A 20,696-nucleotide genomic window follows, 5' to 3' on the forward strand; every position below is an offset into this window, starting at 1 on the left:
TGAGATGGAAGGGACCCTAAAGATCATCTAGTTCCAGTGGCCCTGCCATGGGCAGGGACATTAGACCAGGTTGCCTCATCTAGAGTTGTCTTAAACTTTCCCAGGGATGAGGCATCCATATCTTCTTTGGGCAACTCATTCCAGTTTCTCACCACCTTCATAATAAAGAACTTCCTAATCTCCAGTCTAAATCTCCCCTGCTCTAGTTTCAAACCATTGTCCCTCATGCTGTCACCACAGGCCATTAGAAAAAATCCCTCCTCAGATCTCCTTTACCCTCCTTCAAGTACTGGAAGGCTCCTTGGAGCCTTCTCAAGCTTGAACAACCCCAACTCTCACAGTCCGTCCCCATAGGTGAGGTGCTTCAGCCCCCTAATCATCTTCATGACCTCCTCTGCATCCTCTCCAGCAGTTCCATATCCTCCTTGTGCTGTGGACACCAGAACTGCATGCAGTACTCCACGTGTGGTCTTGCAAGAGCAGAGTACAGGGCAGAATCACCTCCCTTGACCTGCTGGCCACGTGTCTTTTGATACAGCCCAGGACACATTTGGCCATTTTGACCTGTTCGGCCTCTCTGATTTTAAAAGAAGGAGGCACTTAGTGCCATGGTCTGGTTGACTGGATAGAGCTGGGTGCTAAGTTGGACTGGATGAGCTTGGGAGGTCTCTTCCAACCTGGTTGATTCTATGGTTCTATGACTCTTTTTTTATTTGAAATAAAGCAAATGTGGGTGGCAAAAGATTGCTCAGTTACAGTTAGATGTAACTTCAGCTCTTGAGAAGAGTTAGAGAGTCACAGAATTAACCATTTCTAGTGTTCATGGAAGTCCTGGGTAGAAGGTTGCATTCGATGATTTTAGAGGTGTTTTCCAACCTCTCTGATAAGGAGGCCTTACTGTGTTGCACAGAGTTTGAAGGATAACTGCAGGCAGTGCACTGAATCTGGGAGTCAGATATTTGGCAATGTTGGAGCTGAGCATTCAGGGGGCTTAACACAGAGCTAACATCACCACCTTTGGGACAGAGGGATTTCAGATTCCTTTGTGTCCTGATGATGCCTCCCCTCTGGAGTTCAGGACTAACTTTGCTGTAGGAATGTTTGTTGAAACCTATCAAGTGGAACACATCTTGGAGATGTGAGTTCTGAGGTCAGATACTGGAGTGTTAAACCAAGGCCTAGTTTGCTGCAGCTTTTAATTCAGCTCTCACTGAATGTGTTTGTGTTTGGTGCCTGAGGCAGTATTCTTTAAGCCGAAGTGCATCTTATATCCCATTAGGTGAAAGACATTTATTTGATAAAGGATACTTTCCTTCCCAGGGCAGAGCCATCCTGTTGGAACTCTTCAGCTGAATATTGCCTTTTGACAAATCACTTGGAAAGAGGCCAGGGAGCAGGAGTTCCTTGCTAAAAGAGTGAATATCAGTTCAAACTGGAAAGGTTCACTACCTTCTTGAGGATGAAAAGAGAACATTCAAATGTGGTTTTAATGATTCAGCCATCTAATTTTATTGCAGTATCAAATATGTCTCAGAATTCAATCAGTGTCTCTCTCTCCTTCCAGAATTATCCCATTTGTCCGTCCCGTGCGCTATGAAGATGTGCAACAGAAAGTGAAAACAGCCTTCGGCCAGCCACTGGACCTCCACTACATGAACAATGAGGTACAGAGCCTTGCTGGCAGGGCTCAGAACTTTTAACACTCCCTCTAGATGACACCACCTTCTTCCATCTCATCTCCTGTGCTCTGTAATTTCCTCACTCTGATAGGAACCATAGCTGAATCACTCTGCTCCAAAGGAAAACGCTCTGCTACTGTCAAAACATCACCCTGGTACTATGTGAACAGCAGCATCTTGTTGCCTTAGGCTGGTATTGTTTGGGAGATTCTTGGGGAAGTGAAAAAAACAGGTATTTGGAGTATTTTGACTGCTGTATTACAGTCTGCTATAGATACAGGCTGAGGAATGTAGAGTCCCAGAGTCATTTCTTCAGCTGCCCCTCCACAGCAGTGTCATAGAATCATAGAATCACTAAGACTGGAGAAAACTTGTAGAGCCACAGAAGGCATCAGACTGGAAGGAACCCTCAGAGGTCATCTGGTCCAACCCTGCTGCAATGAACAAGGACATCTTTAACTAGATCAGGTTGCTCAGGGCTCTGTCACATAAATTCCCAGCACCCCATCCCATCAGGAGCCACCATGGACTCTCCCTCAGCAAAGCCTTGAATCTTGGCACAATCCTGATGCACTCCTCTCATCTCCCACCCCCAGCATCCAACAGCCTAAATCCCAGGCAGGTCACACCTCCCACTACCAGGTCACCCCAAAAAGCAGCCCTTACCTTTAAGATCGAGACCAATCTAAACCTAACTGTCATGACCACTAACCCATGTCCTGTTGTGATGTTGCCCTCCCACCATTCAGGACTTTATCCTTAACTGAGAGATACAAAAGCTCATTCACCAGGGGAGCTGGACAAAAATGGAAGGAATTCTTCAATGTTAATAACACTCAGATTTGGAGATGTGAGCAGATTGTAGAGCAGAAGGTATCTGAGCATAATGTCATGGGGTCTTACCAGCAAGTTTTAAATTCTTCTTTCATTCCCCCTTTCTAAGTCTTAATCTTCTTGATCCGAAACCTAACTTCCACTTCATCATTCAGTCTGAATTCATAAGTATTCAGAGACAAATGTTCTCATTAGGGAGTCAGGAGCCTGTCTCTGACTTGTTCTTTGCAGAGAAGAAATTGAGGCAGCAATTAATATTTTGGTGGACAGTGCCTTAGAGAAATTTACAGAGGATCAGCCAGTTCTCTTGTAGCATAGGAGGAAAACCTTGTTGAAAGGGACAGTGAAATAGTGCTGTAATGGAAATCTGTGGAGTCATTGAGCAGCCAGGGGCCTGTCTTGCATTCTGATTCTTTTTCCTTTTTCTAATGTTTATTTAAATACCTATTGTGCCAGTAGATTGATTTTTTTTTCTACTTGTTCTAATCATTTTCCCCCTGTTCTTTATTTTGCAGCTGTCTATTCCTTTGAAAAACCAAGATGACCTGGATAAAGCAGTGGATCTCTTAGACCGAAGCTCTAATGTGAAAAGCCTTAGAATATTGTTGCTGTCTCAGGACAGAAACCATGTAGGTAACAACTTCTGTGACTGCAGCAAAATGAAGGGTGGGCTGGGGTTTTTTTCACCTTTAAGTCTCTAAAACATGATGCCATCTTTATCTGAGAGTACCAGGAATTAGTAAAATCCCTCTGCACAGACACAAATGCAGATGATTATCCTCTTTGCTTTGGCTTAGCTATAGGTATCACTTTTTTCCCTTTTTTTCCCCTGGCTTCAGCAGCTGTTCAGGGACTAAAGCATTGCAGCTTTTGAAGCTGGAATACGAAGGCCATTTAATATCAAGGACCCAGTGACTGTATTCAGAATAGACTTTATGAGTTTGGTTTGCAGAGAACTTTTTTTCCCCTTTGATTAATAGCACAGTCCTGAAAGTGTAATTATCTTGCCTTTAGGAAAGCACCAGGTTGTCCTTGAGAACCAGCATTTAGCATTTTTATTTTCCTGGGTGAGAAGCCTGAGGACAGCTCCTGATGTTTTTTTTTCAGTTCTGCAGCCTAATGCACTGAATCCAGCCTTGCTCTGTAGAACTCACTTGCTTTTAGGTAATAGTGGTATGTACACACCTGGGATGGATTGGATTGTCTTGGTTCACTTCCCTGTACTACAAGTTGCTGTGTCAGTGTGGTTTGCACTTCTTATGTTAGGATCTTTTCTGATGTAAAGTACTTTTAAGTCAAGCTCCCAGGCTGCCTGTTTCGGACAGTGAACTGAACTGCAAGCTGAAGATGGGAGAAGACAAGAGTCTTCCTTATTCCTGATCTGTGACTGGAGAACTTTGTTCACTCAATCAATTTTTAAATTTTTTTTTCAGAATTAAGGTCACAACTTTTCAAGTCAAAGACTCTGATAGCAAGAAGGCCTTTGGTCTGACCTAGCATAGTGAGAGTGTTCTGTGCTGTCAGGAAACAGGCTGTGAGAGGTGGCCTCAACTTTTGGTATAACACAGTGAAGCAATTCTCATTTACAGCCTCTCTTAATTGCAGTGACTTCAGGCTGCAAAACAGCTGTTAAATGATATTACCTAAACCTTACCTAAGCCACCTACAGTAAATCTCTTCCCTCCAGCAGCCAGTAGCCAGGACTGTGTCATTGTCCTTTTATTGGCTGTTTTTCCCTCTTTTACTCAAAGCAGAAACAAATAGCAAAGCCTTCAGTAAGTGCCACTGTTTCCCCCCTCTCCTCCAATTTCCACTTCAGCTCTGAGTTGCCTGACAGGAGAGCCCTACATGTGATAAAGCAGAAGCCCACAAGTCTGAAGGAGGTTTCTTGGCTGCATGATCTCATCCCACTGAGGGAGCGGGAAGCATTATTTTTCCTCAAGTACAGGATGCAGATTTTGTTTTGGTTGTGCTCTTTTCTTTTTCTGGGGATGGAAAGGTAATGCCATGACTTCGGCACAAATATGTTTACAAACCACATTAACTGGACAGCAGTAGCTGTATGACTAGCACTGAGAGCTTGTGTTTGTCAGTAGCCTTTCTATTAATTTTCTTCTGCCTCTCTCTGTGCCTCACTTGTGCTTTCTGTTGTCAAGCAACTCACTTTAGCTGTCAGTCCTCTCTTTCTGTTTAGAAGCTAACGGGAAGAAGTGGTTAAGTTGAACATCTAGAGTACTAAAGCCAGACTGCCCACATAAATGGGGTGACCTCTGCACTCTTGGTTCAGCTCCCATGAATCTCTTCATGGCAGAGTTTATGCAATTCAAATGAGGCTCCCTCCTTACCCTCTGCAAGGGTAAAGTGCTCGTTCAGTGAGCACGTATTCCATACTTCACTTTTTTGTTGGCATGGCCTCACACCTTCATTGCCAGTCATATTCAAATAATTTTCAGAAGTCAGGATTGATTTCCTTGGAGTATCTTTGGTTCTGTTCACCTCAATACAACAAATTAACATGAGTTAAATTCTGTAACACAGAAGAGGAAGGGAATATTCTATCTTCTTGTAAAACAAGGCACTTTGGGACATGATTAAAATTGAAAGTGTCCATTAGTATTGTGCACCTGCTTTCACAAGTACAGGATCTCATTTGCTTATGAGAGGTTGGCAATTCATGGGATTTCATACATTCAGACCTTAGTGCAGCATCCTCTGATTGTTGATGTCCTGCTCAGTCCTCTGTTAGGAGCCCACATGCCCTGTATCATCTGTGAGGAGTGCACAGAGGTGTCAGCTGCCTATTTCAAGGTGAGCACCTTCTTGAGTCTTCTGTGTCCTTGTAGGTTCTTTTGGCAGAGCTAGACAAGAAGAACACTTCTGGGCAGCAGCTTGCTGTCCTCACTTGGAGTTCCATCCTGCAGTTACACTTCCTAGAGAGTGTGTTGGTGTTATCCCTTCTGTCTTTCTCCACAAACTGGGGCGAAGTCCTTTGTGTGTCTTCATTCCTCTTCCTGCTTTGAATGAGGGCAATGTGGAAAAATGGTCTTTAGATTATCTATGTAAGTTCAGGGTGAACTTTTGAGTCCTATGGGTGAGAATTAAGGGGAAGGCCAACAAGGCTGACATCCTGGTTGGAGTCTGTTATAGACCACCCAACCAGGAAGAAGAGGTTGATTTATTATTCTTTAAGAAACTGGAGACTGCTTCAGGATCACCTGCCCTAGTTATTGTGAGCAACTTTAGCACGCCAGACATCTGCTGAGACTTTAGCACTGCAGAGAAGAGGTAGTCTAGAAAGTTCCTAGAGTATATAGAGGACAACTTCTTATCTCAGCTATTACATGAGCCTACCAGGGTTGCAGCCCTACTTGAACTGCTGCTCACAAATAGAGAGGGGCTGGTGAGAGATGTGGTGATTGGTGGCTACCTGGGGTCCAGTGTACCATGAAACAACAGAGTTTTCAATATATGGTGAAACCAGGAGGGGCATCAACAAAACCTCCACACTGGACTTCCAAAGGGCAGACTTTGGCTTATTTAAGGAACTAACTTGGAAAGTTCCTTGGGAAACAGCCCTTAAGGGGTCCAGGCAGGCAGGACCTGCTTCAAGAAAGAACTCCTGAAGGTGCAGGAGCAGGCTGTACCATTGTACCAGAAGATGAGCTAGCAAGGGAGACAGCCAGGCTGGATGTGCAGTTTGCTTCTAAAAGGATTAAAGAAAAAAAAGGGAGTGTATCACCTTTGGGGAAAAGCTCAGGAAGAGCTCAAGGATGTTGCTAGGTCTTGTAGAAAAAAAATGAGAGAGGCAAGAGTCCATTTAGAACTTAGGCTGCCACTGCTGTTAAGGAGAATAAAAAATGTTTCTATAAATATATGAATTGCAAGAGAAGGGGCAGGGACAACCTCCAGTCCTTATTAGAGAGGAGAATATAGTAACAAAGCATGAGGAAAAGGCAGAGGTACTTAACACCTTCTTTGCCTCAATCTTCAGTAGTGGGACAGGCTGTCTCCAGGACAGCTGGACTCCTGAGCTGGCAGATGGAGTCAGGGACCAGTATAGTCCCTCTGTAATCCATGAGGAAACAGTAAGTGACCTGCTGAGCCACTCGGATCCTCACAAGTCCATGTGACCAGATGGGATCCATCCTAGGGTGCTGAGAGAGCTGGCAGCTGAGCTGGCCAAGCCACTTGCCATCACTTATCAACAGTCCTGGCTCACTGCAGAGGTTCCCAGAGACTGGAAGCTGCCAATGTGATCCCATCCACCAGAAGGGTCGAAAGGAGGAGCCAGAAAACTACAGAGCTGCCAGCCTGACCTCAGTGCCAGGCAAGGTGATGGAACAGGTCATCTTGAGTGCCATCACAGAGCACCTACAGGCTGGCCAAGGGATCAGGCCCAGCCAGCATGGGTTTAGGAGGGGCAGGTCCTGCCTCACCAACCTGATCTCTTTTTGTGATCAGGTTACCTGCCTGGTGAACGTGGGACAGGCTGTGGATGGAGTCTGCTTGGACTTCAGCAAAGCCTTTGACACAGTCTGCCACAACAAGCTCCTGGCCAAGCTGGCAGCTCATAGCTTGGAGAGATTCACTCTGATCTGGGTCAGGAGCTGGCTGGTGGGCCGGGCCCAGAGAGTGGTGGTGAATGGTGCCACATCCAGCTGGCAGCCAGTCACTAGTGGTGTTCCCCAAGGATCAGTGCTGGGCCCAGTCCTGTTCAACATCTTTATTGATGATCTGGACGAGGGGATTGAGTCCAGCATCAGTAAGTTTGCAGATGACACCAAGCTAGGAGCAGGTGTGGATCTGTTGGAAGGTAGGAGAGCCCTGCAGAGGGACCTGGACAGGCTGGATGGGTGGGCAGAGGCCAAGGGGATGAGACTGAACAAGGCCAAGTGCAGGGTTCTGCACTTTGGCTACAACAAGCCCAAGCAGCACTAGAGGTTGGGGACAGAGTGGCTGGAGAGCAGCCAGGAGGAAAGGGGGTACTGGTGGATAGTAGGCTGAAGCTGAGCCAGCTGCGTGCCCGGGTGGCCAAGAGAGCCAGTGGCATCCTGGCCTGTATCAGGAACAGCGTGGCCAGTAGGATGAGGGAGGTTATTCTTCCCTGTGCTCAGCACTGGTCAGGCCACCCCTTGAGTGCTGTGTCCAGTTCTGGGTCCCTCAATTCAAGAGAGATGTTGAGGTGCTGGAAGGTGTCCAGAGAAGGGCGACAAAGCTGGGGAGGGGCCTGGAACACAAACCCTGTGAGAAGAGGCTGAGGGAGCTGGGGGTGTGCAGCCTGGAGACGAGGAGGCTCAGGAGTGACCTCATTGCTGTCTGCAACTACCTGAAGGGAGGCTGTAGCCAGGTGGGGTTGGGCTCTTCTCCCAGACAACCAGCAACAGAACAAGGGGACTGTGACGGTTTGGGGGTTACCCCGCCCCTCCCACACTTTTGTATTTGCCTCAGCTAACTCAGACGGCCTCTGGGAATATAGATGAAGCAATTTATTTACAGCTAGCAGAATTTACAAGCAGCTATTTACAATATATACAGTTATATACAATTATATACAGAAATATACAAAGGATAAACAATACAAAAGCACAACTCCCCTCCCAGAAACCTGAGTCCCCAGGAGGGGCTCTCAAACCACCCCAACACCTCCCCCGGCCCCTCTCAACCTTACCCCAGTTCTCAGGAAGAAGAGAGGTGCAGCCAAGAGGTTAGGGAGCAGGGTTAGGAAGCAGTGATGTTAGAAAGATGTGTCTCGGTCTAAGGCAAAAGCAAGAGTGAGAGACAAAATGGAGAAAGTTTACTTCTTCTTCCCAGAGTTCTCAGCGAGACTGTGAGAGAAGTTGACATCAATTGTTTTTCATTTCACTGCCCGTTATCTAGTTCTTTTACCAAAACATTCCAGATTGCTTCAAACTAGCACAGGGACACAGTCTCAAGTTGTGCTGGGGGAGGCCTAGGCTGGATGTCAGTTCTTGATGGAGAGGGTGATTGGCATTGGAACGGGCTGCCCAGGGAGGTGGTGGAGTGGCTGTGCCTGGAGGTGTTCAAGAAAAGACTGGATGAGGCACTTAGTGCCATGGTCTGGTTGATTAGATAGGGCTGCATGATAGGTTGGACTGGATGATCTTGGAGATCTCTTCTAACCTGCTTGACTCTATGATTCTATGAATAAAAGCAGTGGGCAGGGCATTTGACTTGGCATCTCCAAACTCTTCATGCTCTTAAACTCTCCAGAATTTGTTTGCATTCAGGTGATCCAAACTGTCAGGTTGCTTTTTAAAGATTGAAGGCAGTTGGGTTGGTAGCTAACTGCTTCTGAAAGAGTGCAAGGTTGAGAATGTAGCTCTGCTGGCCAAGGTGACTGGTGGGAGCTGCAGATTCTTCCATGGTCTTGTCTCAGTGGGTGGTGCCAGCTCCTTCTCGCTGGTTTCACAGGTAGCTGCTAATGGCAGACTAACTTTGAGACCTGAAATCCTCCATTTGATTTGAGACTGGAGGGTAGCATGCTCTAGTTGTTCAACTCCTGGTTTACACTATAACTAAAGCTTTGCTCCTTTGCTGCCGTTATTGTTTGTGTTCTGTCAAGTTAATAAGATTTCAGACTCTCCCAGCTGTTTCTCAGTGACTTTCTTGCTACTAAACACAATATTATTTTGGAAACTGTGTCCAGGCTGCTCGAGCTTCTCAGTCTCATCTTTAGTTCATTATTTTTTATTTTATTTTGCCCAACAGACCAGTTCTTCACCCCATTCTGGACTGCCCAAACAAGTCAGGATTAAAACTTCCCAGTCTGTGGGGGATGTGAGCACATCCTATCAGCAGCCAGAACCCAGAAGTAGGCATCTGTCTGTCAGTGAGTATTTTTACCCCTTCTGCTTGTCTTTGTTTTGTGAAATTTGTCTTTGGGGCACTAGTGTTTATGGTATAGTATTTCTGAGAGGCAAGAGAAATTGAAAGGTTATTCTAGGACAAGGCAGTTCATTTTCAAAAGCTCTTAATGTGTTTACAATAGAATGCTTCAAAGTTTCTTACTCAGTTGTTGAACAACTGAAGAGCTGCTAAAGGGGATGTCCTAAAGCCAGGTTCATTGAGGTTAGAAATCTGGAAAGCTTCCTTGAGTCAGTTAAGCTTTTTTTATTTAGATTGGCAATTTCAGATTGTGATTTTTTTTATGTTGGGCTTTGGAATCTGTCCTCAGTCCTTAACCAAGCATTTTGCTGGCAGCACAGAGTGTGTCCAGTCAGTGCCCTGCATACTGGGCTCCCTGACGCTTCGCTCTCCTTGAGGAGAGCACCAGTCCAGCATTGTGAGTTACTGGCAGGGCTGCATGGAAGATAATGAGAAAAATAGGAGTCATGTGTACCTTTGTCTCATTTCCTTCAGTGTCTGTTAGCTTAACAAACCCGTGTTCAGTGGAAGCAGACTACTGCCATTTTTATGACTTCTGTCTCTGGTAGATTTGTCAGAGTTCATAGAATCATAGAATGGGCTTAGGCAGGGAGGGACCTTGTCCCCAGGATGAGAAGGGCATAGAGCTGTTGGAGTGAGTCCAGAGGAGGCCCCAAAGATGATCCAAGGGCTGGAGCACCTCTGCTGTGAGGACAGGCTGAGGGAGCTGGGGGTGTTCAGCCTGGAGAAGAGAAGATTCCAGGGAGACCTTAGAACTACCTTCCAGTACCTGAAGAGATCCTACAGGAAGGCTGCAGAAGGACTTTACATAAGGGCATCTACAAATAGAACAAGAGGGAATGGTTTGAAACTGAGGCAGAGCAGGGTTAGACTGGATCTTAGAAAGAAGTTCTTCAGTGTGAGGATGGTGAAACCCTGGAATAGGTTGCCCAAACTGGGTGTGGATGTCTCCTCCCTGAAGATGTTCAAGGCCAGGTTGGATGAGGTGTCCCTGCCCAATTTCTGTGCTATATCCCCTGTATAACTATGCAGTACAATCCAAATCTGTGGTGTAAGAATGCTTAAAGCTGGTAACTCTTTACGTAAAAGATGAAAGCACCTGAAACCGCTTCAGAGGCTTGCAGGTCCAAAATTAAAAAGGTGTGAAACTCATTGAGCAGACCAAGAGCAGGAAGAAGGTGAGCAGTAATAGGGATCTGCAGTGGGAAGGCTGGAGCCCAAGCTGGTGCTCCATGTAAATGATTTGTGCTTTAGAAGTAAGAAAAGCTAGATTTTGCTGGGAAACAGAAACAGAGAATGGCTGTGTTTATTACAGCAGCTGTTTTAGGGCTTGTCAGACCTAATGCTTCAGATGACAAATGCTGCAAATCACAAGAGCAGTACCAGGAGCTGGGAATGTCAGAGTTGTTTTGTTTCCACATTCTAAGCCAGCTCTCTCTGTGCCAGAGGAGTGCTTCATTTTTGTTAACTGTCAGAGCTTGAGGTATAAACATTACAGGATTTTGGATCAGCATTTGCAGAGCAATTTTAGTATCAAATAATCAGATTAAACTAGAATAGTCTCTCTATTGGGATGCCTAAACTTGAGTTCAGATCCATGCTGTTCTGTCCAAAGATAAATGGGAGTAAGCTGAGTATGGAAGACCTGAGGGCTAGACCAGAAGCTCACCATACTAGACGTGTCTAGCAAGCATGCTTGTATCCTTGGAGTCTGCTGATCCCCTTTTGCACCACTTGCTTTTATGAAGCAGCAGAGAAAGAAAGAAGTGCTGTAAGCTTGTGAAGTATGTGACTGAAACTGGGAGAAAAATACTTTTCCCATCCTTCCCAGTTTAACCTTAACGTGTATAAAAGGTGCAATGTTCCCCAGTCCTGTGAAGGAGGCAGCAGTATCCATGCACATCTGATCACCACAGCTCTTATTTTTTTCACAATTTCAATGCCAAAAATACTTATTTTTTAAAAATAATAATATTAAAAAACTCTTTCTCCTTTATTTGTATTCTGAGGTATCCAGATAATGATGCCAAAGCTAATAGGCTGCAACAAGTGTATGTTGTGGGTAAACTGTATAGTTATAAGGGGCCTCTTCTGTATCCCAGTAGTAGAGACTCTTTCCTCTTATCCCAGCTTCTGCTTATTTTCTGGTTAGCCTGTTCATTGACCCAGAAGGCACTGGGATTACTTGCTCAATGTGCAAAACTATCAGACCCTCACATTGTTAAGAGGCCCAGAAAAATCATAGAATGGCTCAAGTTGGAAGGGACCTCAGAGATCATCAGTTCCAACCTCCCTACCATGGGCAGGGACACGTCTCAAGTAGACTTAGTTGCTTAATGCCCCATGCAACCTGGCCTTCAGCATCTCCAGGGTGGATGGGCAGGGAGCTGCTGAAGGAATTAAAGATAAAAAAGAGAGTATATCACCTTTGGGAAAGAGGGGAGGTTTCCCAGGAAGAGCTCAAGGATGTTGCTAGGTCTTGTAGAAAAAAAATGAGAGAGGCAAGAGTCCATTTAGAACTTAGGCTGCCACTGCTGTTAAGGAGAATAAAAAATGTTTCTATAAATATATGAATTGCAAGAGAAGGGGCAGGGACAACCTCCAGTCCTTATTAGAGAGGAGAATATAGTAACAAAGCATGAGGAAAAGGCAGAGGTACTTAACACCTTCTTTGCCTCAATCTTCAGTAGTGGGACAGGCTGTCTCCAGGACAGCTGGACTCCTGAGCTGGCAGATGGAGTCAGGGACCAGTATAGTCCCTCTGTAATCCATGAGGAAACAGTAAGTGACCTGCTGAGCCACTCGGATCCTCACAAGTCCATGTGACCAGATGGGATCCATCCTAGGGTGCTGAGAGAGCTGGCAGCTGAGCTGGCCAAGCCACTTGCCATCACTTATCAACAGTCCTGGCTCACTGCAGAGGTTCCCAGAGACTGGAAGCTGCCAATGTGATCCCATCCACCAGAAGGGTCGAAAGGAGGAGCCAGAAAACTACAGAGCTGCCAGCCTGACCTCAGTGCCAGGCAAGGTGATGGAACAGGTCATCTTGAGTGCCATCACAGAGCACCTACAGGCTGGCCAAGGGATCAGGCCCAGCCAGCATGGGTTTAGGAGGGGCAGGTCCTGCCTCACCAACCTGATCTCTTTTTGTGATCAGGTTACCTGCCTGGTGAACGTGGGACAGGCTGTGGATGGAGTCTGCTTGGACTTCAGCAAAGCCTTTGACACAGTCTGCCACAACAAGCTCCTGGCCAAGCTGGCAGCTCATAGCTTGGAGAGATTCACTCTGATCTGGGTCAGGAGCTGGCTGGTGGGCCGGGCCCAGAGAGTGGTGGTGAATGGTGCCACATCCAGCTGGCAGCCAGTCACTAGTGGTGTTCCCCAAGGATCAGTGCTGGGCCCAGTCCTGTTCAACATCTTTATTGATGATCTGGACGAGGGGATTGAGTCCAGCATCAGTAAGTTTGCAGATGACACCAAGCTAGGAGCAGGTGTGGATCTGTTGGAAGGTAGGAGAGCCCTGCAGAGGGACCTGGACAGGCTGGATGGGTGGGCAGAGGCCAAGGGGATGAGACTGAACAAGGCCAAGTGCAGGGTTCTGCACTTTGGCTACAACAAGCCCAAGCAGCACTAGAGGTTGGGGACAGAGTGGCTGGAGAGCAGCCAGGAGGAAAGGGGGGTACTGGTGGATAGTAGGCTGAAGCTGAGCCAGCTGCGTGCCCGGGTGGCCAAGAGAGCCAGTGGCATCCTGGCCTGTATCAGGAACAGCGTGGCCAGTAGGATGAGGGAGGTTATTCTTCCCTGTGCTCAGCACTGGTCAGGCCACCCCTTGAGTGCTGTGTCCAGTTCTGGGTCCCTCAATTCAAGAGAGATGTTGAGGTGCTGGAAGGTGTCCAGAGAAGGGCGACAAAGCTGGGGAGGGGCCTGGAACACAAACCCTGTGAGAAGAGGCTGAGGGAGCTGGGGGTGTGCAGCCTGGAGACGAGGAGGCTCAGGAGTGACCTCATTGCTGTCTGCAACTACCTGAAGGGAGGCTGTAGCCAGGTGGGGTTGGGCTCTTCTCCCAGACAACCAGCAACAGAACAAGGGGACTGTGACGGTTTGGGGGTTACCCCGCCCCTCCCACACTTTTGTATTTGCCTCAGCTAACTCAGACGGCCTCTGGGAATATAGATGAAGCAATTTATTTACAGCTAGCAGAATTTACAAGCAGCTATTTACAATATATACAGTTATATACAATTATATACAGAAATATACAAAGGATAAACAATACAAAAGCACAACTCCCCTCCCAGAAACCTGAGTCCCCAGGAGGGGCTCTCAAACCACCCCAACACCTCCCCCGGCCCCTCTCAACCTTACCCCAGTTCTCAGGAAGAAGAGAGGTGCAGCCAAGAGGTTAGGGAGCAGGGTTAGGAAGCAGTGATGTTAGAAAGATGTGTCTCGGTCTAAGGCAAAAGCAAGAGTGAGAGACAAAATGGAGAAAGTTTACTTCTTCTTCCCAGAGTTCTCAGCGAGACTGTGAGAGAAGTTGACATCAATTGTTTTTCATTTCACTGCCCGTTATCTAGTTCTTTTACCAAAACATTCCAGATTGCTTCAAACTAGCACAGGGACACAGTCTCAAGTTGTGCTGGGGGAGGCCTAGGCTGGATGTCAGGGGGAAGTTCTTGATGGAGAGGGTGATTGGCATTGGAACGGGCTGCCCAGGGAGGTGGTGGAGTGGCTGTGCCTGGAGGTGTTCAAGAAAAGACTGGATGAGGCACTTAGTGCCATGGTCTGGTTGATTAGATAGGGCTGCATGATAGGTTGGACTGGATGATCTTGGAGGTCTCTTCCAACCTGCTTGATTCTATGATGCTGTGATTCCAGGAAGGGAGGCAATCCACAACCTTTTTGAGCAACCTATTCCAGAATCTCCCCACTCTTCTACTGAAGACTTTCTTCCTAATCTCTCATCTAAATCTACTTGCTAAGATCCAGTCTAACACTACTCTACCTCAGCTTCAAACCATTCCCCTTGTCCTATTGCTAGACAGTCTTATGAAAAGTCCTTCTACAGCCTTCCCATAGGATCCCTTCAGGTACTGTCTTTCAGCTCTAAGGTCTCCCTGGAATCTTCTCCAGGCTGAATACCCCCAGCTCCCTCAGCCTATCCTCATAGCAGAGGTGCTCCAACTCTTGAATCATATTTGTGGTCCTGGCAGAGATCTGGTGGCAATTTGGCAATAGCTCAGCCTTGAATCCACTTCATCTTTCGTTTTTCCTGTCTTGGATTTGGAAAATGAACATCCTCGTTTCTTAGCATTTCATGGAGCCTCCTCTGTTCACACCACACCAAAAGCAAGAGCAGCATTCAGCTAAAGTTGTTTGCAGGCAGAAGGTGCATCTGTGTAGTTCCTGTCTTCTAAAGTGGACAGGCTTCCAGCCTGCTGTCACCAGTTCAGAGGTTTGGAAGTAAAGATAACTTTTCTTTTAAAAGAGAAGGAAAAAAAAAAAGAATTGCTGGGCATTCTGGCAGCAGTTGTGTTTTTTCCACTCACTTCCTTCGATATACATTGATTTAGTGCCGACTTCCTTTTCCTGCCCACTGCTGGGAGCCTTTCCACAATAGCAGCTGGGCTGGTGCCAGCAGGATTGGGCTGCCTTTTGGCTGCCTGTGGCATTGTGTCGGAAGGAGTGAAAGTGTGCTGCTGTGACTCGCGTGGCCCAGAGCACAGTCCTTTATCTCCACACCGCTTGGCACCTCGCCGGAGCCCCATGGAGCTGCCTGGAAAATCAGGTGGTAGCTCCAAGCAGTAGGTGATACTCTTTGTGTCTAAGCCACCTCTCTGTGTGCTCTAAGCCACACCAGCCTTGGGGTTTCTTCCTTCTGCAGTCCTCTGAAAGGTGTCTGCTGCTTTTCACAGAACAGTGGGGGTTGGAAGAATCAGAAGAATCACAGAATGCCAGGGTGGAAGGGACCCGAAGGATCATCTGCTCCAACCTTTCTAGGTTGTAACATAGTTAAAATGAGGAGGCCTAGCACCCTGTGAAGCTGAGTCTTAAAACTGCCCAGTGTAGGGGAATCCACCATTTCCCCTGGGAGATGATACCAGCGTCTGACTGTGCTCATGGGGTAAGAGTTTCTTCTGGGTTGCAATTAGAATCTCCCCAGGAGTAACTTGTGTCCATCACCTCTTTTCTTTCCCATGGGACTCTTTGTAAAAAGGACTCTACATCATCCTGGAGGGACCTCTGGAGATCATCTATCCCAGACCCCTCTGCCAAAGCAGGTTCACCCAGAGCAGGTTGGCATTCAGGCAGGCTTTGAATGGGTTCAGAGATGGAGATTCCACCACCACTCTAGGCAGCCTGCTCTAGTGCTCCAGCACCATCAAATTGAAGCTCCTCCTCATATTTAGATGGAACTTCCTGTGTCCAAGTTTGTTTTCAGTTAGCTGCCGCTGATGTTTGCCTTCACCCTTTATTACAATAACTTCTGTAGAAAATATTTCCCTTGGGAGAGGCCTTGCTGATCTTTGCCCGTCTTTCAGAGCACCTGAGTACACAGCATTATAAAGAGAATAGCAGGAAAGCTGATCTTAGAATGCTGTCTCTGATTTGGTATGTGACCTTAGCATTTTGTGGAGTTCCTAAGTGTGACTTGGTGAGAGCGGCAGGTGCAGAGATCACTGCAAAGAGGGATTTTGTGTCTTCCTGTTTCTGAAGTGTCATCTTTGAGATCCGCAAGGGGAAAATAAGTCCTGGGGGTAAAGTTTCTGTCAGTAGATAGCACAAGAGAAGCTCCTTATATGATACCACTAACTGATAGGCTTTTTTTTCCTCATCCTTTGGCCCCTAAACATGCTCTCTGGTCTCTGCCCATCTCCCTGTCTCATTTAATTAAGAGAAGTGGCAGATTTGACCTCTCTCTGGTTTCACCCGAACTGGACACAGAATCACAGAACTGTCAGGTTGGCCCCAAAAGTCACCTAGTTCGTGGCCCTTCTCTGGACACGTTCCAGCACATCACGGAGTTTTACTTCTCCACGCAGTGAACCAGAAACGTTGGGGCTGTTTACAAAGGTGCTCCCGTGCGGCATTGGCATCGCTCAGTGTGATGAGCTCAGCTGATAATGGCTAGAAGGACTCATGCTGTCACTTGAGGTAGATGATAGCAGTTGAGGCAAACTTCTAATTGAGAGAGAAGGTTGTTTTGCTTAGTGGAGATCAGTAGTGAAGTGAAGTTTGTGCCCCAAAGCCAGGAATTCCTGAGGTCCTCTGCTTTCCCTGCGCTGCTGACATTCCCTCAGGAAGCTGAGCAGAAGAGGTTAGAAATAGGTGGCTGCTCTGTTAGGAGCTTCTCCAATAACCTTGTAGGGTCTAAAATGGCAGTCTAGGTGCTCATGAACACAGAACCATAAGATCATTCAGGTTGGAAAAGTCCTATGGGATCACCGTGTTGCACCACTGACCTTACTCTATAAAATTAACCACTAAACCATATCCCCAAGCGCCACATCTAAATGGCCTTACAACACATCCAGAGATGATGACATCACCTCTTGCTTCCATTTGTATCCAGACTGTGTGGTTCACCCCAGAGCTGCTGTGATCAGAGAAGTCTGGCATTACAGATGACTATTTGGATTTTGTGCAGTCTCATTTCAATAACAATTTAAGTATAAAAAATGTCCTTTTTTTTCTGGCCCAGGTTCCCAGAACACAGGTCGGAGTTCACCACCTCCTGGTTACGTTCCAGAGAGGCAGCAGCGCATCGCTCGGCAGGGTTCCTACACCAGCATAAACAGTGAAGGGGAGTTTATCCCAGAAACCAACGAGCAGTGTGTAAGTATGAGCTTTGGGGTGAAAAAAGGCAATTCTGTCTCTTTCAGGAACTCTCCAGGCCCCTTTTTCACACCAGGATTTTCACTAACTGTTGTAGTTGCATCAACACCTACTAGTACTGCTTGGTTCATTTCACCTAAGCTTCAGGCTTGTTTGTAGCTGTGTCAGGTGAAAGCCTTTGTTGGAGTGCCAGGAGCAGCTGCCCTGGGTGGGGAGGGGACATTGTCTCCACCTCTGAATGAGCAATTTTGGGCGTACACATGTATGCTCAGGTTTTCTACTGCCAGGTTCATGTGACCCTCTTGCATTTGAAACTGCCCTTTTCATTCAGACGAGTAGGAAGTAAGGCCAAAGTGCGACTTGCAGGTGGAGGCAGCAATGCAGCAGCACTAGCAGAGACTGTTCCTGAAGTCACTTGGGATCAAAATCCAGCACAAGCTTGACTTAAACTTTTCATTTTTCACAGCAGAGTCCTTCACCGCCTAAAGCAGTGTCTGAGATTTGATATGCCCTTAATTTGTGCGGGAGACAAAGGAAAAGTGTACATTTGAGATAGTTTTACACTACACTCTGTCTCCAAGCAAGCAGTACTGACCTTGATCCCCTTGCACAGCCTCTTAGAGGTGTTAGGTTGAACTGGGTCATCTCATTTAAACTACACTATCCACCTAGAAAGGATGAACCAGATGTTCCTTGGGGTCTCTTCCAACCAGACATTCTGTGATTCTGTGATGTTGCCATGTGGTGTTTCTCTGTGTTGCAGATGCTGGACCCTTTAAGCAGTGCTGAGAACTCGGTGTCAGGAAGCTGTCAGTCCTTGGACAGGTCAGCAGACAGGTACAAATGTACAAGCTGGCAGAGGCTTGTGTGCTCAAATGAAAATGCCAGCTGTACTTCCACAAAAGTCTGCTTTCTATCTCAGATTTTCTTGGCCAGAAACAGGAACATTTTTCTTACCTATATCCCATATATTTTTTAGAGAGAATTAACTATGTCTGAAGGTTGGTTTATTTTCTGGCCAAACCATGCACCAGCAAACCACCAACAAACTGCTGCTTCAGTAGCTCTGGATTAGAAATACAAAGCTCTAAAGAACATCTGGCTGCAGGGCATTTAAATCTCTTTTGGACAAGGCTCTACTTGTTCATTTAGAACAAAACGCCAGCACCCCATTCTGAGGTTACACAAATGTGTCACTGCACTGGGTCCCTGTCTCCTGCAAGATAGAATATTCATTCCAAAGGTAAATAAGGAGGCTCTTCCTTTGATGAACAGTTTGTAGATCTTTTTCTTCTCTTTCTTTGCTGGTATTTGAGGTGTTGGCTTCCCAGCAGCTGTAATGTTGGTCTTCAGCGTATTTTTCAGGTTGCTCCAAGCTGATTCCTATAGGTAGGGTATGCTTTTATGTGAAGAACCTGAGGTTTGGTTTTGTAGCCATTCAGTTCCTCCAGTTCGTGAAACCATAAGGAAGCAGTTTGAGTTAACTCATGTATGTGCTTCTATTCATTCTGGGGGTGGGAGCATTTCATCTGTTCTTCTTTCGTTGCCCTGAATGGAAGAGGGTAGCAAGGGGGAGAAAAAAAAAAAGGACTGAAGTTGCTTGAGATCAAAACCCAGCACAAAGCTGACTTAACCTTTCATTTTTCACAGCAGAATCCTTAGACACCTGCCTGGCTATTCCTTGTGGGAATGGACATCACCTGAGGAAGTTGTTGTTCTTTGTCTAGTAGGAAGGAAAGGCTGAAAGCTGAGTCAAGCTTACCCCATTTACAGTGGATAACAGGAAAAAAAATGTGAATAATGTAACTTTGGCACAGACTAAGTTTGTGTAATCTCTTAAGAGATGTTAAAGACCTTCTGCCAAACAAGGGGCCAGACTTAGGTTTGCTTGCAGAGTCCTGCTTACTGGGGAGGAAGCATGAGGGTTGTAAGCAATAGTTGTGTTTAGGCTCATCTGCTGCTGGTAGAAAGTGCAGAGAAGTTTTCATGCTCTTGCTCCTCGTGGAAAATCACTGGGTGCAGCAATCCTCTTTCTCTGCTGCCCTGTGAGCAGAGTACTGCGAGCTGGACCCTATTCTGCTCTTCCTCCTACCTTTGGTTTTTAACCTCCTGCTTCACATTGTTGAAGGAAGCATTGGAGCTTAGACCACAGATTGGGGAAAGTGCTGAATAAATGGCACAAAATAATCAGAAAATATATCTATTACATATATAAATATGTAAAGGGTGAGTGTGAAGAGGACGGGGCCAGGCTCTGCTGGATGATGCCTAGTGACAGGACAAGGGGCAGTGGGTGGAAGTTGAGGCATAGGAAATTCCATGGAAATATGATGAATTTTTTTTTCACTATGAGGGTGACAGAACCCTGGGACAAGGTGCCTGGAGCAGTTGTGGAGTCTCTCTCTATGGAGATACTCAAGACCTGCCTGGATGCATTCCTGTGTGGTCTGATATAGATGATCCTGCTCTGTCGGGAGGGTTAGCCTGGATGATCTTTTAGGGTCCCTTCCAGCCCCTAACCTTCTGTGATTCTGTGAGAAAGGGAGGCTGCCCACACTGGGAAACAGCCTAGTTAGTGAAATTCTTGCAGGGATTTGAGAATCACCATTCCAAATGGGCAAATATAATGGCTCAGAATTAAAGTCTTAGTAGGCTTGACTCTAGCAGATGGCAAACCTTACTCCTGCCTTCTTTCCCTCATAGTCCCTCCTTTCGGAAATCCCGGATGTCGAGGGCACAGAGCTTCCCTGATAACAGACAGGAGTTCTCAGGTAAGTCTGCCACACTTCTGCTCCTTGCTGGCTGCCCTCCATGCTTGCTGGGATCGTATAAATAGAAGAACTGTGGATAAGCTGACTGCAAAGCTATGAAGTTATTTCTTGCCTCTTCCTACAAATATGCTGTTAAGTAGTAGACTTTTGGAAGGAGCCTCACTTCTCCCTTTGCATCTCCTTCCAGACCGTGAGAACCAGATCTACGACAAAGCAGGGAAAGGTGGCACCTACCCTCGGCGCTACAACGTCTCCATGCAGCACAAAGACTACAATGATGGTGAGTTGTTTCCACAGCTTTTAGTCTAAGCTTGAAAAAGGAGGCGAGGCAATGGCAACCTCGTTGGAGAGAGATCACTGAGTCCAATCCCCCTGCCAGAGCAAGACCAGACAATCTAGCTCAGGGTGCACAGGAACATATCCAGACAGGCCTTGAAAGTCTCCAGGGAAGGAGACTCCACAGCCTCTCTGGGGAGCCCTGTGCCAGGGCTCTTTACTTAGAGTAAAGAAGTTCCCCCTTGTGTTGAGCTGGAACCTCCTGTGCTGCAGCTTCCATCCATTGCTCCTTGTCCCATCCCAGGGAGCAGTGAGCAGAGCCTGTCCCCCCCTCCTGACCCCCAGCCCTCAGATATTTATAAACATTGATTAAATCCCCTCTCGGTCTTTTCTTCAG

The 20,696-nt window shown here is 46.7% G+C and overlaps 1 protein-coding gene across 3 annotated transcripts in view; it reads left to right on the forward strand.

Annotated features, from left to right (window-relative positions):
• Window positions 1-20,696, forward strand: part of MAP3K3 (mitogen-activated protein kinase kinase kinase 3) — a 55,902-nt gene that overhangs the window by 17,411 nt on the left and 17,795 nt on the right. For 2 of the 3 annotated variants that reach the window (XM_064174144.1, XM_064174146.1), the window contains 7 exons: window positions 1,565-1,664; window positions 3,029-3,142; window positions 9,243-9,363; window positions 17,119-17,252; window positions 18,016-18,089; window positions 19,956-20,023; window positions 20,211-20,303. In XM_064174144.1, coding sequence (XP_064030214.1) covers window positions 1,565-1,664; window positions 3,029-3,142; window positions 9,243-9,363; window positions 17,119-17,252; window positions 18,016-18,089; window positions 19,956-20,023; window positions 20,211-20,303 — 704 coding nt within the window. The remainder of the gene's footprint in view (window positions 1-1,564; window positions 1,665-3,028; window positions 3,143-9,242; window positions 9,364-17,118; window positions 17,253-18,015; window positions 18,090-19,955; window positions 20,024-20,210; window positions 20,304-20,696) is intronic. The other variant, XM_064174145.1, reaches the window with a different exon arrangement.

The sequence above is a fragment of the Pogoniulus pusillus genome, chromosome 40 (genome assembly GCF_015220805.1).
Source record: "Pogoniulus pusillus isolate bPogPus1 chromosome 40, bPogPus1.pri, whole genome shotgun sequence".
NCBI lineage: Eukaryota > Metazoa > Chordata > Aves > Piciformes > Lybiidae > Pogoniulus > Pogoniulus pusillus.